This window comes from Sordaria macrospora, chromosome 3, assembly GCF_033870435.1.
Source record: "Sordaria macrospora chromosome 3, complete sequence".
Lineage (NCBI taxonomy): Eukaryota > Fungi > Ascomycota > Sordariomycetes > Sordariales > Sordariaceae > Sordaria > Sordaria macrospora.
The window spans coordinates 2719792-2739344 of NC_089373.1; the positions used below are offsets into that span (position 1 = coordinate 2719792).

The 19553-nt window shown below is 51.2% G+C and overlaps 6 protein-coding genes and 2 non-coding genes across 8 annotated transcripts; 4 read left to right on the plus strand and 4 right to left on the minus strand.

Annotated features, from left to right (window-relative positions):
• Nucleotides 1-1457: 1457 nt before the first annotated feature.
• SMAC4_03065 (uncharacterized protein) lies at nucleotides 1458-2846 on the plus strand (the record flags this gene model as incomplete). Its single annotated transcript, XM_003349429.1, has 3 exons — nucleotides 1458-1788; nucleotides 1883-1943; nucleotides 2060-2846. The coding sequence occupies 3 exons, from the start codon at nucleotides 1458-1460 to the stop codon at nucleotides 2844-2846; spliced, it is 1179 nt and encodes a 392-aa protein (XP_003349477.1).
• A 971-nt stretch (nucleotides 2847-3817) lies between these two features.
• SMAC4_13496 lies at nucleotides 3818-3910 on the plus strand. The gene is made up of 2 exons: nucleotides 3818-3853; nucleotides 3875-3910. It is a non-coding gene; the product is annotated as a tRNA-Ala (tRNA).
• Nucleotides 3911-4890: 980 nt separating this feature from the next.
• Nucleotides 4891-7620, minus strand: SMAC4_03066 (uncharacterized protein). The gene is made up of 2 exons (XM_003349430.2): nucleotides 5394-7620; nucleotides 4891-5326 (listed from the first exon to the last, which is right to left on the minus strand). Exons 1-2 carry the CDS (start codon nucleotides 7098-7100, stop codon nucleotides 5231-5233), a joined length of 1803 nt encoding a protein of 600 aa, XP_003349478.1. The 5' UTR covers nucleotides 7101-7620; the 3' UTR covers nucleotides 4891-5230.
• A 1121-nt stretch (nucleotides 7621-8741) lies between these two features.
• Nucleotides 8742-9837, plus strand: SMAC4_03067 (uncharacterized protein). The gene is made up of 2 exons (XM_003349431.2): nucleotides 8742-9184; nucleotides 9358-9837. The coding sequence occupies exons 1-2, from the start codon at nucleotides 8944-8946 to the stop codon at nucleotides 9552-9554; spliced, it is 438 nt and encodes a 145-aa protein (XP_003349479.1). The 5' UTR covers nucleotides 8742-8943; the 3' UTR covers nucleotides 9555-9837.
• A 306-nt stretch (nucleotides 9838-10143) lies between these two features.
• On the minus strand, nucleotides 10144-10236 carry SMAC4_13497. Its single transcript has 2 exons — nucleotides 10201-10236; nucleotides 10144-10178 (listed from the first exon to the last, which is right to left on the minus strand). It is a non-coding gene; the product is annotated as a tRNA-Glu (tRNA).
• A 200-nt stretch (nucleotides 10237-10436) lies between these two features.
• SMAC4_03068 (uncharacterized protein) lies at nucleotides 10437-11990 on the minus strand (the record flags this gene model as incomplete). The annotated part of the gene is made up of 1 exon (XM_003349432.2): nucleotides 10437-11990. One exon carries the CDS (start codon nucleotides 11988-11990, stop codon nucleotides 10611-10613), a length of 1380 nt encoding a protein of 459 aa, XP_003349480.1. The 3' UTR covers nucleotides 10437-10610.
• A 1112-nt stretch (nucleotides 11991-13102) lies between these two features.
• On the plus strand, nucleotides 13103-17453 carry SMAC4_03069 (uncharacterized protein). Its single transcript, XM_024655374.2, has 2 exons — nucleotides 13103-14007; nucleotides 14071-17453. The coding sequence occupies exons 1-2, from the start codon at nucleotides 13595-13597 to the stop codon at nucleotides 16781-16783; spliced, it is 3126 nt and encodes a 1041-aa protein (XP_024511270.1). The 5' UTR covers nucleotides 13103-13594; the 3' UTR covers nucleotides 16784-17453.
• Nucleotides 17454-18661: 1208 nt separating this feature from the next.
• On the minus strand, nucleotides 18662-19419 carry SMAC4_03070 (uncharacterized protein; the record flags this gene model as incomplete). The annotated part of the gene is made up of 3 exons (XM_003349434.1): nucleotides 18662-18702; nucleotides 18770-19039; nucleotides 19206-19419. The coding sequence occupies 3 exons, from the start codon at nucleotides 19417-19419 to the stop codon at nucleotides 18662-18664; spliced, it is 525 nt and encodes a 174-aa protein (XP_003349482.1).
• Nucleotides 19420-19553: the final 134 nt, after the last annotated feature.

The window sequence follows — 19553 nt, forward strand, 5'->3', positions numbered from 1 at the left end:
GAGTGTTGAGGATGAATGTGTGATCTTCTTCGCTTATTCCAAACGTCTATCTGATTGTCAGAGGAGAATACACAGTGGAAGATGACAAATCTGAAGCCAGGAACTAATTGTCTCGAGCTTCGTGTTCTTGGCGTTGGCTTATCCATCTCACGAACATTTTCTACTTGAGCTTGGTCAATACGAGCACATGTAGAACAATCCTGTCAATCCTCACACGCTTGTAGCACTTGCTATAAAGCCATCCTTAATGTTTTCGTACACACTCGTTTCCATGTCATCGGTCTCAGGCCGCTGTTGATGCTCAAACTTTGCAAAACTGCGAGTGTCCTCTGCGTCACGAACCATGTCACTGGGACAAACTGCCACGCTTCAGGTTCCTGGGAAGTTCTGGGTATGACTCAATAATCAACACAACTGCTTATATCGTTTCGTTGTCAGATATAGGTTCCAGACCTAAACATTACGTTGTCTTTGGGATAAAACCCCGTCCTCCTCTCTACCTATCCCGAAATATTGGAACTTTTATGATGCTCCTCTTCAGCTTAACATACCAAAGTCTGATGGTCTCGGTCCAGTAAACCTTGGCTCTCCAGAATCTTTGGACAGTCCTTAACTCGTTTTAATTCAATTTGCACGAATAAGGTGTTGTTGCTGTAGTGACAGGCCTCTGCCCTTAACTCTGTGTCGTTGTTTTGCAGACCGCGGTATCGTATCAATATTCCTCCTCGATGTTCAACTCGGGTCTCACCTAGTCTCAGCGAATGCATACAACCGATCCTGATGCTACAGTTTCTGGCTCCTGAGCTTTCTCTCACTATCTCTCTCTGTCTGCTTGAGTGGCAGCTCGGCGATCATAAACAATCCTCTTTGGTTGATATCAGGAACTGCCTCTGTTGAAGGTACCGACTGGTCCAAGCTTGCTCTAGTAAAGGTTTCGTCGGCGTTCAGGGCTCTTCACTCGCACATAACTTGGCTTCCGCTCACCTATTACTTGATTAAGCGGGTATCTCTCCCGTGCTATCATCACGGAATGCGTCAGGGGGTGGAATGAACAAGTGATGGCTAGGACTAGGTCAAGGTTCCGTGGGTGTTCGGGCAGCTCTGCTAGCATGTAGCTCGGCATTGATTCACCTACTATGTGGCTAAACCGTCATCCACTGCACGTTGTGGAGACCAAGGTCAAACCTGAAGCTGTCACGGCTAAGCTTTCCAGTGAAGGGTCTCAATTTCTGGGTGGATCTAACCGTTATAAATATCTGGTGTGTCCACACACTGCCTCCAATTCCTCCTTTCTCCTCCATCGAACATCGACCTCGAATTTTCGGTCAACTTGACAACCCCTTGACTTGGATCACTTGTCGCAAGCTAGCTATCATTGAGCTACGCCACCACAGCCCGATCACCAGCTTGATTCTCCCTTATCTTCCAATCGTCTCTGAGCCCTACGAAAACTTACAATGTCATCGACCAAGGTCGACAGCAGCACCGCTGTCGAACGCTGCCAGGCTTCAGTATGGCACGAGATGAAGGATTACATCGACGCTTCAATGAAAAAGACTGATATCTCCAGCATTGTCCCTTTCGCCAATTGCTACATTTGCCTTGGAGAACTGGACATCTTTGGCATCCCTTCCGTCGGTTCGGCTGACAACGCCCGCGCCGCTTGCTTCCTTCCTTGTGGTCATTTTTTCTGTGTAACATGCTGGAAGACTTGGATCCGCAAGCGACCCGAGCCGACGAGACATGATATCGGCCCTACAACTCCCATTCCTCAAGCAGGTCTTCAAGGTGGGCCCTTCACCTGACATCCTTGAACGATTATATGTGTGCTCCGCAATTATGAAGAAGGGCTGGACTTGGACTAACAAATTTTTCCACACAGGCGTTCACCGTCTCGCGTCAATGGAGCTCGGAGTATACAACAAGTACGGCCAGTCCAAGCCGTATCGAAGGTTTGAGTGCTCAACGGCGATTACCTGCCTGGTGCCGGACTCAGACAATTTCCCGGCTTGTCGTGGAAGTTGGCGATCATCAATGCCTATCTGTGCTTGGACTCAAGCGGTCAGGAGAAGAAGCCGACCTGGGGCCGCTGGCCGAAGGAGCTCGACTACATGCTCAAGCAGCGCGGCTGGACTAAGGGTGTCGAGTTTGTGGATTGGAAGAAGGCCGAAACGGGTCCTGCCATTCCGGAGCCGTCTGACGAGACTCCAAGCAACCTGCAGGCTCTGAATCAATTCCTCAACCGCATCAGCCGCTACTGGAAGAATGCCATCACTGGACAAACTACCGACACCGAGGATCCGGAAACTCTGGCGCTGTCGGTGGACTGGAAGTCGAGTCAGCGGGCCCTCGACAACGGCCTTCGCCTATGCGATATGGAGGGCATGGGCCCCTACTATGACTGGGACGAGCTCCTTGAAGCTCCGGTCTGGCGGGCCCGCGGCATCAGCAAGGTCGCTTGCGACCGTTGGGGCCAGGCTTTTGGTCGTGAGGTCCAGGCTCACGCCTTGGGAGGAGTACTAGAGGGTCCCGGTCTTGTCATCATGCAGACAGACAACTTCAGCCTTTGCGTCAAATATAAGGTGGAGCGCATTCCGAGGCAGGGTGAGGCGATCCAATCTCGTTGGCCGCTGTGGCTGCTCCGTTCCATCCGGGCTATCCCCATCCACGTCCGCTCTGCGATGATGTTTGGTTTGGTTCTGTTTTCCTTTTACTTCTTCTGTTCCGTTATGGTCAGTGCTGTCACTAGAAGTTGGGACTTGGACGTGGTCGGACGGAGGCAGTTTGGGAACATGGCCGAGCAGAGACTGTCCAATGCTTCAATTGAGTCGCTGGGGATCCTTTGAGCTTCTTCTTCATTTTCTAGGGGGATTATTCACGGCCGCAACTTTGTCTGGGAGTCAACTATGCCGCACGCGGCCTAATACATGTATATATAGATAGTGATACAGGGTAGCCATGACTGACTGACTGGGCCAGAGCATACTTGGTCCGCGCTCTGCTGGATTCGTTCGAATGAGCCGACCCAGACACAGCACTGGGCAGTCAGCTACATAGATAGTCAACGATTACTGCTCTCTCAAACAAGATCTCCTAAGTTAATCAATCAGTAATCGATCAATCAGCGGTCAATCAATTATTCATCTATCTGCAACCAAATGAGCTTGCTTACTTCTTTTCAGCCATGTATCGAAGCATGCCGTACCAAGCAAAGAGAACTGGATGACAACCAAAGCGAACTGGACGATAAGTATTTACGCTATCGCTAACGAGATGGACGACGCGATGATTGAAGGTTGCCGCCAAAACCTCACCCGTGCCCGCGACGACCGGCGTGTGCACGAGGAGCACGGTTTTCCCCAATTATTCTCGTCTGATTCCCACGAGAGTCGAATGGTTTGACAATCTACCTCCCCGCACGACCCTTGTTGGTCTATGACATACAGACCATGCCTCAACCAGGATTTTACCCGACCATGCTGCCTCGGAGCACAGTACCCCGACATCCAAGATCCCAACAACGGCTGGAAGTGTCGTGCCACAGGTCGCCGCCTTAACATGAAGGTGGTCGACGCCGTCTGCGGCCAGTGCACTCATGACCTCAATCGGTACCTTTACCTCGTATTCAAGTACGACGAAGTAGAGCCGTACTAGCCTGGCTAAAACGCACACAACCCAACCCTGCCTGACCTTCTGAAGGGGGCCGGACACAGCTACGGTTAACGTTATGGAACTAGAATTGATCTGTGTATGAAGTGGGGTATATAAACCCAAAGTCCCCGCTTCCGTTCAACAACAACTGCAAAAGCATACAAATGGGCAATTGGTCTAGGGGTATGATTTTCGCTTCGCATTGTTTCCTCACCGATGCAACTGTGAAAGGTCACCGGTTCGAATCCGGTATTGTCCATGATTTTTGCACTTTTGCACAATGCATTCTGGGTTTGAGAACATTATTCGGACGGCAACGATGTGTTTCTCTTTTTTTTTCGTTTGGATTTGACGTCAGTTTGCACGTTTTGGCGTTTTGGTGTTCTGGTGGTGCATGGTCGGGTGTTGCGTCAACATGGAAGGCAACCGAAATTGGCAAGAGAGGAAACTGGAAAGAGCAGCGGCGGCGGAAGGGTAGCGGGACAGAGGGCCAGAAGCAGCTACGATGAAGGCGATGTACATATGTGAGGGAAGGTATGACTGCAGTGGATGAGCTCCTGCCTGGCAGGCGAACGGTGTACGTACTTTTGGGGACGAGAAACAAAGCGTCACTGGCAGAAAGATGAAGAGTAGCAACTGCCCGCTACTTGTCTAGCTAGTTAAAGGCTGTTTTGGTCACGATAAGGGAAACGACGATAGGACTGCGTGTGGCGTGGATTAAAGTGACGGCCCGGGGGGCAGATCTTGGGTGCGCGGGTAAGGTATCAAACGAGAAATGTACCACCGGCCCTTTAGGTTAGCGACAATGGTGATGCTTCGGACCGCATCGGATTGGACTGGACTGGCTGGACTGCTCTCAGTTGCACCGCAAACCGCAAACCGCGATAATCAATCAAAAAACGGTAACGTTGTATTTGTGCACTCTCAAGCGACGAGGTCTTTGCCGTTTCGAAAGACAGATAGATATATGTGCTACTGGTCACTACTGTAAATACTTTTGAATGAGGTCGTTCATATCGACTTGGCCAATCACCTACCATGTCGTTGAAGTTAGCTACAGATTGCTTGGTTCCTTACGTCGACTGTCAATACCTGAAATACTCGGTCATGGACCCCTTGGAGACATTATGACACCGGCTGTGTACAAAAACGACTGGGAGGGAAGATCAGAAAAAGGCAAAGCCGGGCAGGACTTTGGTGGGAGATTCCAACAAGCGACGATGACAAAACAAACCTGATGTTGGAACATAAACATGTATTTTAGCTAAACAAAGTTGTTGGCCAAAACCCATAACACTGGACTGCCTTCTCGTATCCTATCCTATCCCATCCTAGCCTCTCGCCTGACGCCGGTTCCTCTGCTTCCATGGATTTTCCTTTCCTTTCCTTTTTCTACATCCCCACACTTGAACTGAGCTCAAGCCGTCAAGTTAATCTCAGATAGACGGTTTCGAACACAGAGTACTTCGTCTTTCATAAGAGAAGTCACGCTGAGAGAGGCTTTTCTCTACTGCAAGACGCCAATGCCAAACAGGAATCCCCCTCAGCCAAAATTTTGCAACCCTTCAACTTCCTTTCTTTACAGAGGCTTGGGATCGGCCCCGTGCAGGTTTCTAGCCCACCGCGGGAGTTTCCTATCCCTCTCGTAAATGAAGCCGCAGTTATTGCAGAGTGACTGTGAAAACAAGTTCGTTAGCATCATTTTTTCACAACACAAATAGTAGATCAGATAGGTAACTCACCCTCGGTCCATAAGGCCCATCCCTCACCGCCCAAACACTGGTGCCCCAAACCCTACAGCACGAGCATCTCCAGATGTTCCGCTCATTATCCGCCAACGTACCTCCGCCACCATACCCACCACCAGCACTGGGGCCGCCGCCGCCGCCTCCAACATCCGGGGTATGCCTACCACTAGTCGGCGACAGACTTCTAAACCTTCTCTTCTTCTTGCTCCGCTCTCCGCGTCCCATGCGCTCCTCCTCTTGCTCAATAAGCCCGCCAAATCCAAAGCCGACCGGCACGCCGCCCGCCATGCCAGTATTGCTACTGAACCTCGCCGTCTCTCTGCGCAGTCGGCGAATCTGCCTCTCGCGATCGCCCTCGCGCTTTTCGATTTCTTCTTTGCTGAGCGTCTCCAGCTTGGGCTCCCAATCGTCCGCCAGATGCTCGGGGTCGTATCGCCAGCCGGCGCCCTCGCCGCCCGCGGTGACGGCCGCGTCGTTGGGGAACTCGACGCCGCCAACGCCGCCACCCAGAGCAGTGGTGCCCCAGCCGGCTACCAGGCCGCCGGACTCGCAAGCCTCTTTCTTGAGCTTGAGAACTGCCTCGTAAATGGCGTGCGTCATGGCGGGTACCCACTCGCCGTGCAAGCCGAGGTCGGCGCAGGTCTGCTTGGCGAAGGCCTCGGCGGTGCCTGGCGGGTGGAGGAGCGACCACTCGAACTTGTCGGTGTAGACTTGCGAGGAGAGGTTGATGTTGAGGTTGATGATGCAGCGGTAGGTGTCGTCGGGGCTGAAGTCGTCGGCGTCTGGGGGAATCGGGGTCGCGGCAGCGGTGATTTCGCCGGTGGATGTTTGGACTGCTGAAGTGCTGCCATTGGCGGCGGCGGCGGCGGGTGTTGGTGTTGATACGACGTTGGTGCCGTTGACTGCTGGGGTATTAGGGGTCGAGGTCGGCGCGACTTCGAGCAGGTTCGTGGGCTTGGGAGCCTCGGTTGCTGGACGGTCGCGGTGGGAGTGGAAGAGAGGATGGAGAGCGACTCCGGCGTACTCTTCTAGTTGTGTCCTTATTTGCTTGTTGATCTCGGATATGGTCTGGTTCCTATTGGGCAGATCCAAGTCCTGGACCAGGATGGTCGCAAACTGATCGGTGGTAATCAAAGTCTCGTGCAAGTTCCACAGAAACGTGTCGCGTAACCGGTACGGGACGGTGGGCTCCTGTGGTTTGAAGAGGGGACTGTTGGGGTCCAGGCTCGCAGCATTCGCGGGGAGAGACGGGGGCGGAGTGTAGGACGGAATATCGAGGTCAATCCGTATAGGAATCAGTGTGAGAGGAAGGCTGGCTTGGGCGAAGTTTTGTTGGTCGGATCGTCCCTGGCGGAATCTACCCATCCAGTCTCGCCAAATGCCCTGTACCTCTACAGGCTCATGTGTCTCCTTCCCAACCTTCTCAGCCGCATCGGCCTTGACACCGCCGTCGTCGACGGGCTGTACGCTGCGAAGACCTGTAGGGCGGCGGCGGCTGCGGGTATTGTCGTCGTCATCATCGTAGTCGTCGTAGCCATCCTCGGCGTAGTTGATGATGGTAGTGCCGCGTTTCGTTGTGCGCGAAAGTGGGTTCGCGGGAGCAGTGCCGGGAAGAACGGGCGTTAAGAGGGAGTTGTTGTAGGTGCGTAGCCTCGGCGCATAAGAGGAGAATACGGACTGCTGGTTTTCGGAGCGCGCCATTGTGAAGGTGGTTCGTGTGGTAGTAGTGTATAATTCTCGACGACTATGGTAATGTCATGACGGTCGGGTAACCTGGATGGAAAAGAAGAGAGGCCCAGCACTTTGTGATATTTTGTCGAGTTCGTTGGAATTCTTCCTAACGCTGCCAATTGCTGGTCGCAAATCGAACCCAAAGTCGAAGTCGAAACCGAAGCCGAAGTCGCAAGTGGACGCGAGGGAGGACGATAATGCGGCGTGGAGATGCGAGTTGGACGAAGCTGCTTTTGGAGCTTGTTTCCGAGGGATGCTCTTGCTCTTGTTTGCGATCGAGTGCAAGCTGGTTGACGAAACAGCAAACTAATGGTTTAGGACTTGTAGCAATCCAAGGCGCAAAAAAGTCCAAGTTGAGGGGTTCAAGGGATCTCAAGGTTGAAGGACGTCACACAACTTGTCGGTTGGAAGGAGTGAACGCTATCAAGGTGGTGGTGGTTGCCCGTGAAAGTGGGTGTTGAATTTGGGTGGGCGCAACCTGCGATCGCCTGCAGTCAAAAACGCGACAAGCACTTTGAGCAATGCATGCCGCGCGAGCTAGAAACAGCCTAGCGGCAGAGGTGGGTCCTCCCTCCCGCAAAGCTCTGCTTATGTAAGGCAGCGCCCTGGTCAGCAAGTGCCAAGATTGTTTTGTTCAGGCCCTTTTCGGCAGCAAGCCCCTGTCACAGTCACAACCTTGCACGCTTCGGGACCTTCAACTTGAATGCTTCACTTGGATGACAATCCGTTGTCCGTGTCGCGGAGATCATCTTCGATTTAACCTGTTTGGTTGACCTGGAGCTCATACCTCTATGGGACTTGAAGATCCGCGACAATGAAGACCTGTCGATACGCCCTCTGGAGTTCCGCTGGGCTGCACGGTGGTTTGCCGGGCAATTTGCGGGCACAGCACGAGACAACAATGCGATAGACAAAGTCTCAGGATCACTGCGTTTGAACTCCGACTGATCATTTCCCAATTGCCAACAACCATGCCGTTCGCTGTTCAACGTCCAGACAGGACACGGTATGTGACTCTTCCAGGTGGCTAAGGTGTGGTTGGGGGATCTAAACAGGAGTTCGGGAGGGCCCGAAAATCCTGGTCAGTGGCCCATGAACCCTTTTTCTGTTGACCGTCGAGCTTCCTACTTCTGTCGCCGTGTCTCATGGAAGGAATAGAAAACCGCCTGCTTCTTCTTTGTCCACCTGGACAGACAGAAATGAGAGGTCGGGAAGTGGCCGGTACTGCAGAGTTTTCTTCGTCGAGAAGAATCCCCGTTGGTTCAATCACTCACTCACTGGTGATAAGCCCATTGTCTCTTTGTCGCAACATGGCCCAGTTCTTTGCTCGGCAAGAAGCGACATTGAACTGGTACTTTTTTCCCTAGTTTCGTCCCGTTGTTGAGCTTTCTCAAGAAGTGCTTCCTTTCGTCCCTTGTCCTTTGTTGCCCTCACACACACGCCGAAGAGAACTCACAATTGCTTGCTCACAGCCTCCCAGGTTCACACAGAATCACACAATATTCCATCTGATTTCATGTCACCAACCCACAAGGACAAGCAGCAAGATTCCTGCTTGCCCATGGAGTCATGGAGCTATCCAGTCATCCATATGATCCATCCATCCATTCATCCCTCCTCATCACCAACAAACCCTATAAAGGCCAGTTAGGCACTCAGCGATAACCCCATCTCCCCTCCTTTCTCTCACTATATACCTACCTTACCCAAACCAAGCAACAAGAAACAAGCAACAGCCGCAATAACTCCGAACAAGCGCCGCCCGTACAAGCCCGTACAGCCCCAAAAACCACAAAACCCCCAAAACAGCAGAATGACAACCCAAGCCGACATGGTCCCACCCCCCGAAGCCCATCTGGCCAACCACCAAATCGACGGCATCCGCATACTACGCAAAACGCTCCTCGGCTCGCCCTCATACGACGAAGTGTGGATGACCCTCAGCATGACCTCGGACGCCATCAACCTGGACGTGCCGTCCATACTGCTTTGGCAGGACGAAGGGCAGAAGAGGAGGAATGCCTTGTTTTATTTCATTGATGAGGGGGAGGAAGGTACGTCTTTTTCTGTCTGTCCCTTTTTTCGTCTTGTTGGTTACCTAACCTACCTACCTACAACGATTTTGGAACCAGACGAGACGAGGCAGGTGGGTCGTGTTGCTGGGCCTGACAGTGTAAATGCACACACGGCAGCAAGAATGCTAACGAATTGAACACTGAATAAATAGCCGTCGCGATGGAAATCTGCCAAATCCTGTTCGATGCCAAAAATGAAGACACGCTTCGGGAGCTGGTGCATGCGATTTGTTATATCCACGGGGAGCCGACGGGGCTTCGGGACCTGGCGGAGAGGAAGGGGTGTGAGAGGATTTTGAGGATGTTGGAACGGGTTGGTTGTATTTCTCCGTCTACGTCCTCTTCGTAGTGTTTCAAAAGAGCATGGACTACCTAGTTGGTTGGTTAGGTGGTGGAAGGGAGAAATATGTTTAATGTGAGTGAACGGGGAGTGATATATTGGAAAATGAATGATTTGACCTTGACTTACTCAGCTGACAGCTCAACATGTAAAATGTTTTCTGTACGGGGCTGGGGGTGAAGGAGGTGATAGTTGAGCTACTACTATTGGATGTTCTGGCCTGTGATGATGGAAAGAAGATCACAAAGAAGTGATGGTCTAATGGAACAAGATACTAAAATAGCAGACGCGTTGTCATTGAAGACCTTGACTTAAAGTGACGATCTTGGGTATCTTTCCGCAAGTATCTGCGTTTTCGGCACAGCTGTTGTCTCCTTCAACATACAGCTTCCCGACATAACAAACATTCAAGGTCGAAATCAAAAGACGAGACAGGATATTCTCGAAAACTGGGACAAAAAAGGAATTAGGCGTCATGAAGTTCAAGAAAGGAATGGGACTAGCGAAAAGAGCAAATAGGAAAGAAAGAAAAAGGAAAAGAAAGGAAGAGAAAAAAGAAAGCTCGGAGAACCGGATCATTTTGAAATCGTTTTTATCACTCGGATACCGGGAGTCGAACCCGGGGCTGTTGAGAAAGCAGTCACTCCTGGAGAAGTGAGAGTCAACGATGTTACCGCTACACCATACCCGATCCGTATGGAATTCCAAGCTTTTTGTTGAAGGCCACGGAATGATTTAGGATTTATCAAATGGTGGTGTAATTTTGGTGTGTGGGACGGTGGGTGATGTTCAGGGTTTTAGGTTTTTCTGACTCGCATGCCTGTGGATCTCGACGACCCGACCTATTGTTTACTCTTGTGGGGTTTAAGGGTCCAACAACCAGGGGTTTCAAAAACTGAAGGCTTGGGATTTGCGAAGAATAACGTAGTTCTAAGTGTAGAGGTACAGGCTCAAAACATCCCAAGAGGACCGTTAGATAGTATATATAGGTATTAAACAACAACATTGAGGATAAATGAAACTTCATACCATGATGTTCTTTTTGCCTCAGATAGAATGGTACCCTCACAAACCGATCTCCACCCAAATTGGTACATGATCACTCGGACCGCGCTCCTGAGGCGTGTTAAGTATTCCCGTATCAATCACACGCCCGTCCTCCCACAACTGCTTGGAAACAATCACCATATCGACCCTGTTGCAACTGGTCCCCCACACATTGGACTGTGAGTAAAATGTGTATCTTTTCTCCATGCCGTATATTGCACGGAACACATCCACGGCATCAAGACACTTTTCCTTCTCCATGTCTTGTTTTCCAGGACCAAGCCAGGCGCCGGCTCGCTTGTTGTCTTCCTCGCCGAAGAACTTGCGGTTAAAGTCCGCCCGGTGAACGCAATAGAATGGTGGGTCGGTTCGGAGGCGGGGGTATGCGTCCACATCCCCTCTGGCCATGTTCATGTCGCCTGCGACAACTACATTGAATCCGCGTGCTTCCAGGGAATGGCACTCGTCTAGGAGCAGGGCATTGAAGGCGAGCAGTCGATGATTGCGAGTCGGATAAATAGGATGGACGGCACCCGTTTCAGGGCAGAGATGCGGTCTCGTTCCGCCGTAGAGGCCGTAGATAGCGATGAGAGCCAGAGGTTTCGTAGTGGATGACGAATCGCCGTCTTGCCCTTCTGGCCCCCCCCTCATCTCGACAACGCTGACTCTCCCCTCGATGTCCCAGTCAACCTCCCGCACTGTAGCAACCCATTTGCGAGCAAAATCTTTCCTGATTATTGTTGCCACACCGTACATATATCCTGCAAAGGCTGTACAATTTTGCCTGTCACGTGGAAGTACTGCATTGAGAGTGTACGCGCGATCTTCGAACACAGTGTCGGCGGCGTTGAGCGGAGTATTGAGAGTTTCGAGTAATTCGGTTAGGAAAAAAGGTCCTTTTCGCCTGCTGATCTTGAGTTCCTGAAGGAAGAGGACTTCAGGCCAGTTGTGGCGGGAAAGAAACGCTCGTAGCGTAGATGCTGAGCCTAAGAGTTCTTTTGCGGTGGGTGTAGATGGTAGATCGGCCGTTGGGGATCCGTTAGCCTTCAAAGCATCGCGGCTTGCGCGTGCACCTCTGAAAGCGGATGTGAATTTGCCCGAGTAAGGAGCAAGGGACGGAAGGAAAGTCTTGAGGCCGTCGATGTTCCATGAGAAAATACGGAACGAATCTCTGCTCGGAGGAGAGCTTGTTGATGGATCGGCGCTTTGGAGTGTTGACGAGGCACGGGTGCTATCCAATGCTTTGCTTGGGGTTAGTGTCAAGGGCGGCGGGCTGACCCCTTTGCTGCTGCTTGTTGTATAAAGACGCGGATGAGAGCGGTTCTGTGCCCTTGTGATGTGTATCAAGACATTATCGGAGAGTGTGATGGCAATATGCCTGCAGATGGACGTCTGCATCTTTGGCCATCGATCCGTTCAAGGCCCAACGTGGAAACCAAGGACAAATCCGTCAAGCCCGGTGAAGGCGAACCAAGAGATGCGAGCAGAAAGGCAAGAGAAAGAAAAGGAGAAGAAAAAGGCAGACGAGGGAGACCAGCGGATAGTGTGTACGATCATCAAGGGATTTGAAAACTTTGAGTGTTCCATTGGTCAAGGGGAATGATGTTCTTATAAAATATGGGGAGTATGGTCACTGCACCAAAAGTGGAAGCAAGGCCTGCCGAGTAGAGGCAGGTACCGCGCACATCGGGAAGCGCCTGAAGAGCAGTACAAGTGCGCCCAGGGAAGGTACTGGGTACAAGCAGGTACAGTCAATCACCGAACGAACACACTGCAGGCGGCTTCGGTTCACTGGCATTGACATCAATTCAAAGACCAAGTAAGGATAATCGGAGGGTCCAAATCCCCAATCGCACACATGAAAGAGCAGAAATGAGCAGGGGCAGATTACAGATAAGTAGGGTATCTTCAACCTCGGTGACCACCCCGGGAGCGGAAAGGGCAGTCGATGATTCTGAGGCGGGCCGAGATGCAGAAGGAAGGCTTGAAGCACACGGATCCGCATTTTCGGTCGGGCAGCCGGCCACTGTTTGACGGTCGGTTCCGTTTTTCCAACCACTTCCCGTTGTCACTTCCTGTTGTTACACCGACCCCAACAGGCAGACAGGCACAGCCTTTCAAACGGCACCTACCTCATAGTGAAGTGTCTGATGGCCAATTACACAACTGGAAAGGTTCACATCCACTCGTTCTTTCCACACCACTCTTGAGCTTCGGGTGGTCAAGACTTCAATTGCAACCTTGTCGATAATTCTGCATCTGCGAACCATCCAGCTCCTGCCTCGTAAGAACGAGAGTGTGTAGTGTTATTCCACACATGTTTCGTCAATTGGCAATCGCAGTATTGTCGCTCTCTCGCCCTCTACTCATCAGCTTCCTGGGGCTCCATGGGCTGGGCATTATCTTCCACCACCCATCAAAGCCGCCATGGCCAACTACCGTGATTCAGCCCAGGCCTCACGCCCAGGAACTCCGATGTTCTGCCCAGGTCACCAGAGTTGCAGCCGCGGGGCAGATATTCAAAAACTCGGTGAGTTTCTGGCCAACCAGATGCTACGCAAGCTTTCTCACGCATCACACATGTGCACTTCGAGTGATACACACCGAAGGCGAGGCTTCAGGCTATGAGGTAGGCAGACACTTGATACGAGCGGGCTGCCTCACAACTTTTGTTTTCATGAGATTTTATTATCCTTTCGATAACCACAACTTGTACCGTGCTCGAAAGCGTGTTTGGGATTCGAGCATGGTGCCGGGCTGTCTGTGATAAAAAGCGAGTTTATCTGGGAGCATACCTCTTTTTACTCTCCCAGGCTGTTGACTCGAGTCTTCTCGTTTCCCTCCAAACTACGAGCGTGCCATCATCTCATCCTTTAATCAATTAGAGACACGGAAACATTCTCTGTCGATTACTCTGGATCTGTTCAGGGTCTTATAAGACACCTTAATTTCACCACAAGGACAATTTCGACCGTGTTCCTCCCTCACTCGTTTATACAACCATGGATCCTGCCTCCATAGCCGCATCGGCCTACGCTCTCGCCGGAGGTATTGCAACATGCTCCACTGCTGTCACCCACTTCGTCCGTCAGGTGAAGCATGCGCGGAAAGACCTCGACGCGATCAACACTGAGCTTAGTGCCACCTCTGAGATTCTCAACCCGCTCGTGGTTAGTCTGATAGGCAACCAGGGTAGTCCATTACCTGAAGCTATTCTGCTCACTATCGATACATCCGTACGCCAGTGTATGTCGATCGTGGACCGCCTGAAGGCAGACATGGACCACTACAAGCGTGATGCGGTTTGGAACAAGACAAAGTGGGTTTTGTTTGGCGAGAAGAATGCCCAGAAGGCCCGTGAGAACTTGGAAATGCACAAGGTGTCTCTTGGCTTGGCCCTTCAAGTTTTGTCCCTGTGAGTATTCCTTTGACTTCTTTTCGATAACCCCCAAACTGACAAAGACATATGGGGACTCAGATCGAACACACGCCTGATCAAACAGGATACGGAGTTGATCAAAGGAAGCGTGGAGAAGATTCACAAAAACATCCATCGCATCAAGGCTCAGTTCCTCAATATACGCAGGAAACAGATACCACGCCAACTGCAAACCGCAACAGAAGTTCAGAGATGGATGGAAGACATGTCATTACTCAGTTCATATGCCGAGTCTTCTTATCAGGCTACGGTACTCGATCGACGTCCAACATCAAGCACTATTCGCCAGGGTGGAACTACAGAGACAGCGTCGGCAATAACTGAGCTATCAGCGGAAGGAGTTGCATTACCGGCAGTACCTCAACCTGGAGTCGGAAGACCGATTCCGCCACCTGTCGAACCTCACTCTCTCGCCACTATCCATGAGAATGAGAGCAGCGTACTACCTCTTGATATGGAGGCACAACCACGTGTTGGGCCCGAAACATCCACTCCGGTGCGTGTGGAATACCGCCCTTCGAGTCAAGCTCATGAGAGACGCAGCCTATTATATTGCCCTCCCAGCCTTATACCCGACCTACGCATCGCAATACCTGGCTCCTCTAGCAATACTGATGGGACAAACACTGTTCTCAGACCTATTATTGACGTGGAGAGTAGACGGTCATCATACGATGCTGAGCTGCAACCTGCACCAAGACCTGAAAAAGCTAGCTTCACGCTTGTGGAATCTTACTCCCCTAATGTTCTCCGAAAAAGAGACAACAAAGTTCTGTTGCAAGAACTCGAGGCACCAAATCCACGCATCGAACTAAACGCACCAATTTCGCTCATCGAACTCGATGCACAAAATACACGCATCCAACAAGACCATGTGCCCGAACAAAAGTGGTTGGCCCCACACGGCGGACCTGAAGCGTGGAAATCAGTCCGGTGTACACACTCATCAGACGAGTCCTCGCCGTCAAACAGCACCCGAAACGCTTCGGAAACGACCAGTAGTAGCCCGGACGAGTTCTATAGCTCATTCGAGGTGGCTTCTCCCTATTCTACCTCATCCAACCTACCTGGACGGTGGAGGGCCGCTCGCCGCGTACATTTCAATGAGCATGTACAGATTTTACCGCCAAACAACAACCTGACCAGCGACACACAGCCAAATCCAAATGACGGAGCCGAGCTTTATGGCTCGCTAGAGATAACATGCACTTACCCTACAGCGAGGACCGGGCCATCCGAAGAAGACCCAATTTCCCAGACTCGCTGTATCCATGCTCCCGGAACCCCGGAATCACCTGTCGAGCTTTCTTCCGACTCATCGCCCATTCTAGGGCAAGGAGAACTTGATATTTTCACCAAGGAGATCTTTACCAGCGAAGATGACATCATGATAAAACGGTTGGTACGACGTGATGAAAGGGTCACTGGTCTCTCAAGATCACGCCGTCGAGAGCTGTCACATGAGGAACGGAAGTTAGTCGACGGCATGCTCCTGGAGAATCTGGCAGTTCCGGATAACGACAAATTCGATGTCTGCAAGCATCTGATCTCTTCCGGAGCAGATCCTAACATTCCTCAAATTGGCACAGAAGACAAAGCTGAGGCCGGAGCCCTCATGCTGGCTGTAAAGCACCGTAAACATCGTTGCTTGTCAGCTCTCCTCCGATGGGGGGCACGCCCCAAGACGGAAGTGTTACAGTATGCCGTCAACATACACAACAATTTTGCGGTTAGGGCGCTCATCGCAGCGGGAGCAAGTGTGAATTCGGGTTTGGAAAATGAGGAGTATAGTTCTTACAAACTCATTCGACGCACAAGACCTGTCTACATGCGGCACCTGAGCACCAAGCGAAATGGCGAGGTTGTCAAGTGTCATCGGTACACACTACTTCTAGGCTTAATAACCGGGGCACTCAGTGTTCCCAGTCAGAATGCTCTTTTGAGCCAACTCTCTTGCATCCAATTTGTGCTGTCCGAAGGTGCTGATCCAAACTGGACTGGCTCGGAGAGCTATCCCTACGTCTCAGAAGACGCCACGAAGAACATGGGCTTATCGCCTCTACACGTTGCCGTTCTTGTATGGGCAAAATTCGGAGACATCGCAACTCTCGCCATTGCCAAAACACTATTGGCATTCGGTGCAAAGCCAGACATCTTCCTAGAGCTAGGCAAGTGGCCTTGTTTTGATTGCTTCGGGTCATCACCTATACGAATGGCCATTAAAACTGGTAACCAGATGCTGTTTGAGCTGTTGCTTGATCACGGAGCAGCCGACGACAACTACATGGGCATAAGTACGTTCCAATACGCAGTGCGCACCAACAGGGAATCAATGGTACGGACTCTGTTGAGACATCGCGATGTTGTGCGTTGCAATTACCAACAGGATCTCGTAACCATTAATTGCCACGGTGCAAAAGTGGCAGAGTCTACCATCTGCTATTACCAGGACATTCTTTCCAGTCTCGGGTCGTATCCTCCCATCACCGGCGGAGAAGACTTCCCCACTACTATCTGGGGTGGGAGATGTGGTGCACATCCTGAATTGGAAGAGAGTCCATGTGAGCTGTCCAGTACGAGCTCAAGCAGTACTGGCGAAGACCTAGACGGCTCCGATTCTCCGACCGGGACAAGTCCAGATTATGTCACCTACGATTCCATGTCGTCAGAGTTTCCTGTGGCCATGTCCGAAGCATGGCTGAAATGGGCTTTTGGGGATGTCATCCAGTCAGGGCAAGACTCTGCACATTGACGGCGGACGGCAAGAGTGGATGAGCCCCAATAATGGGAAGTCTCCGGTTCGACAGACATACCTTCGGGAATACGAACTGGAATGGACATCACCACCAAAATACCTACCTCCAGGTCGGACTGTTGGTGATGAAAGACGAGTTTATCCAGGAGGAGCACACATTTCAGGGATGCAGAGGTGTAGGCAACCAACAGGAATGAGGATAAATATCTTTATCAATTTATGGAATCGAGTTCGACCTTGATCCCCCTACTTCCAAGAAAGCAGACAAAAAAAATTAAAAAACTGCGTGGGTTAGCGTAACAGGATCGAACCTTCTATGAATATTGAACAACCTCCGTTCTCTGACGAACTGATCACCCAATAGACCCGGCAGACCTGGATTTTAGTTCAGCAGAAAATTAGGCGATCGCCCGGGCTATACATGATTGTCGTGTCCTAGCAGCCGGAGCCCCTGGGTTGCTTGCTTGCCTGCTTCGAAATTGGGAGTTATCGCGGCAGCTTTGTAAGCACGCATCTGCCAGCAGATCGATTGTGTCTGTCCCCGTCGGGTTGGAGAAAGACCCCTTTGCTCCCTCCGTGCTCTGTCGACAATAAGATAGTAACTACCGTATCTTACCTACCCGCTAGTGCCAATTGTCTTGACCATGATAACAGAGATGAGAGGGAAGTCACGTCTCGACGGAGCTCACAGTTGATCGTACGACGTGGAGGACTGAAGGGACCTGCCCTCGAAGGCTATTATTCATCTACCTTCCATCGCTGCTTCCGTGTCAGTTGGGAAAGCTGGGAAAGCTGGGATCATCACAACGGAACTTGAAACGGCAGGAGTCAGACATTTGTTCATTCTGGCTGGAGTGACTTCCACCTCATCTAGGTATAACAGCAACATTCCTAGGTACTTGCGAAATCTCGCTACCCGGGCATCAAGCAAGAGTCAAGTCACCCTGCATCAAGTTTTTTCGGGAATGACGCGGACGGACCCGAAACGTCACAATACCTATCCATGAAAGTTTTCTTTTCTAGATGTACAAATCAGTGCCTCCGTCGGTGTAAGCATTGCATTGACGATTATTCTCGATTCTCGAAGCCCTTTGCCGCCACTCAACCTTTCTGCAACAGAGCAACAGCTTAGGTATTCTTCCATTTTCAATATGTAAAGGTTGGTACAGACAACATTCTATCGACGTGCTTTGTATGAATGACCGTCCTTGACATCTGATACTGATGCCTCCGAAGCGGGATACCAAAGCGGACTATCCAGTGCCCCTGGTGCTCCTGGCGTTGGAGGAGTTGAGGGTATGATGTGAGGCGGAGGGGTGCTAGGTTGGTGACGAGTTTCTGCTTGTGTTGTACGGCTACGGCTATGACTGGGAGGGATGCTAGGTTGCATGTCCCTGTGGTGAGTTCCTGGTCCTGCTTGTGTTTGTGTTGTACCTCTACGGCTACGGCTACGACTACGGCTACGGTTATGGCTGGGAGGGGTACCTCGTCTGGTTAAAGGAGGTAAAGGAGTCCGTCTAATCTCTATTACTACTGGAAGAGAACTTGATGGGGAAGAAGAAGGAGTCCTTGGTCTACTAGTAGGTCTAGAGGTAGTCCTAGGTGGTACATGTTGACGAGGAGTGCGCTTCTCTGTTTGTGTCCGTTGTGTCCGTTGTGTCCGTTGTGCAGAAGCAGCTGCAGGAGGAGGAGGAGAACGCCAAATCGTTATATCTCGAGGCGTACCACCTCTCGCTAAAAGTAGTTTATGAGAAGAACTAGATTTGGAACTAACTTGCCGTGCAACAGGACGATGAGCCTTAATAGTGGATAGAGAAGAAAACTTAGCGACCGCCAGTTTCTCAGAAGTACCACCAGTTGTTGATGGATGCAAGCTCAAGTCAGGACCAGGAGAAGGAGTGCGTGGTATAGGGGTGCTTATTCGTTGGACGTGTTTGACCATACGTTCTGTTTCTCTTGCTCTTCTTGCTGCTCTTTCCTCACCCGTCCCCTCCTCCTCATCGTTCTCTTCCCCTTGTTCGTCCCCTTCCGAATTTTGGGAGGGATACAGCTCGCGACACCGAGTAATGATGTCGACTAATTGCTCGCAGTTTCTTCCTGCCATTAGTTGCTCAACCGTGTAATTCCCGTCACCTAAACCTTCTGGAGAACCAATCTCGATGTAGCATTTGGGAACGTGGAAGAGGCGCATGAGTTGGCGCTGGTCTGATTCTTTGCGGGACCAGAATTCTTGGATGATCATTATTGCTACTTCTGTTCGTTTGTTGGTGTTCATTAGTTGCATGAACATCAATAGTACTACCATTACGACCACCACTACCACTACCAAAACACGGTTTGGGTAATTCTCTTCCCAAAGACAGAACAAGGAAAGTATAGGACATGAACATCATATATCTACGGGACCTGGGGCACTTACTCTCAAGCCGTTCATCCACCAAACAATGCAGCAGATTCTTTCTATTGTCATCCCCATCCTGCCATTCTACCAACTGTAGCTGCCTCAGACCGGTCGCGGTGGCGGTGTTCTTCAACAGCTGCCGGACTTCCCAGTCGTATTTCGCAGAGCGAAGGCGGGCGCGCAGGGCTCTGAGGGCGGATATCTGCTCGGATGTGTAGTTGGGGGTGGCCATGATGGAGGTAGGTCACTTTGCCGTTGGCTAACCGTTCATCCTGAACAGCAGAGAGAAAGTAGGTGCAATACCAGGGGGAAGGGAAGGGAAGGGAAGGGAAGGGAGATTGGGATGATATAGCTGGTAAATGGGGA

Excerpts from the sequence above, each read along its gene's own strand:
- SMAC4_03066 (XM_003349430.2), bottom strand. The coding sequence starts at position 7,100 with ATGGCGCGCTCCGAAAACCAGCAGTCCGTATTCTCCTCTTATGCGCCG. Across the intron at positions 5,327-5,393 it reads ATGGGCCTTATGGACCGAGG|TCACTCTGCAATAACTGCGG; the intron begins GTGAGTTACCTA and ends TTGTTTTCACAG.
- SMAC4_03067 (XM_003349431.2), top strand. The coding sequence starts at position 8,944 with ATGACAACCCAAGCCGACATGGTCCCACCCCCCGAAGCCCATCTGGCC. Across the intron at positions 9,185-9,357 it reads CATTGATGAGGGGGAGGAAG|CCGTCGCGATGGAAATCTGC; the intron begins GTACGTCTTTTT and ends CTGAATAAATAG.
- SMAC4_03069 (XM_024655374.2), top strand. The coding sequence starts at position 13,595 with ATGGATCCTGCCTCCATAGCCGCATCGGCCTACGCTCTCGCCGGAGGT. Across the intron at positions 14,008-14,070 it reads GCCCTTCAAGTTTTGTCCCT|ATCGAACACACGCCTGATCA; the intron begins GTGAGTATTCCT and ends ATGGGGACTCAG.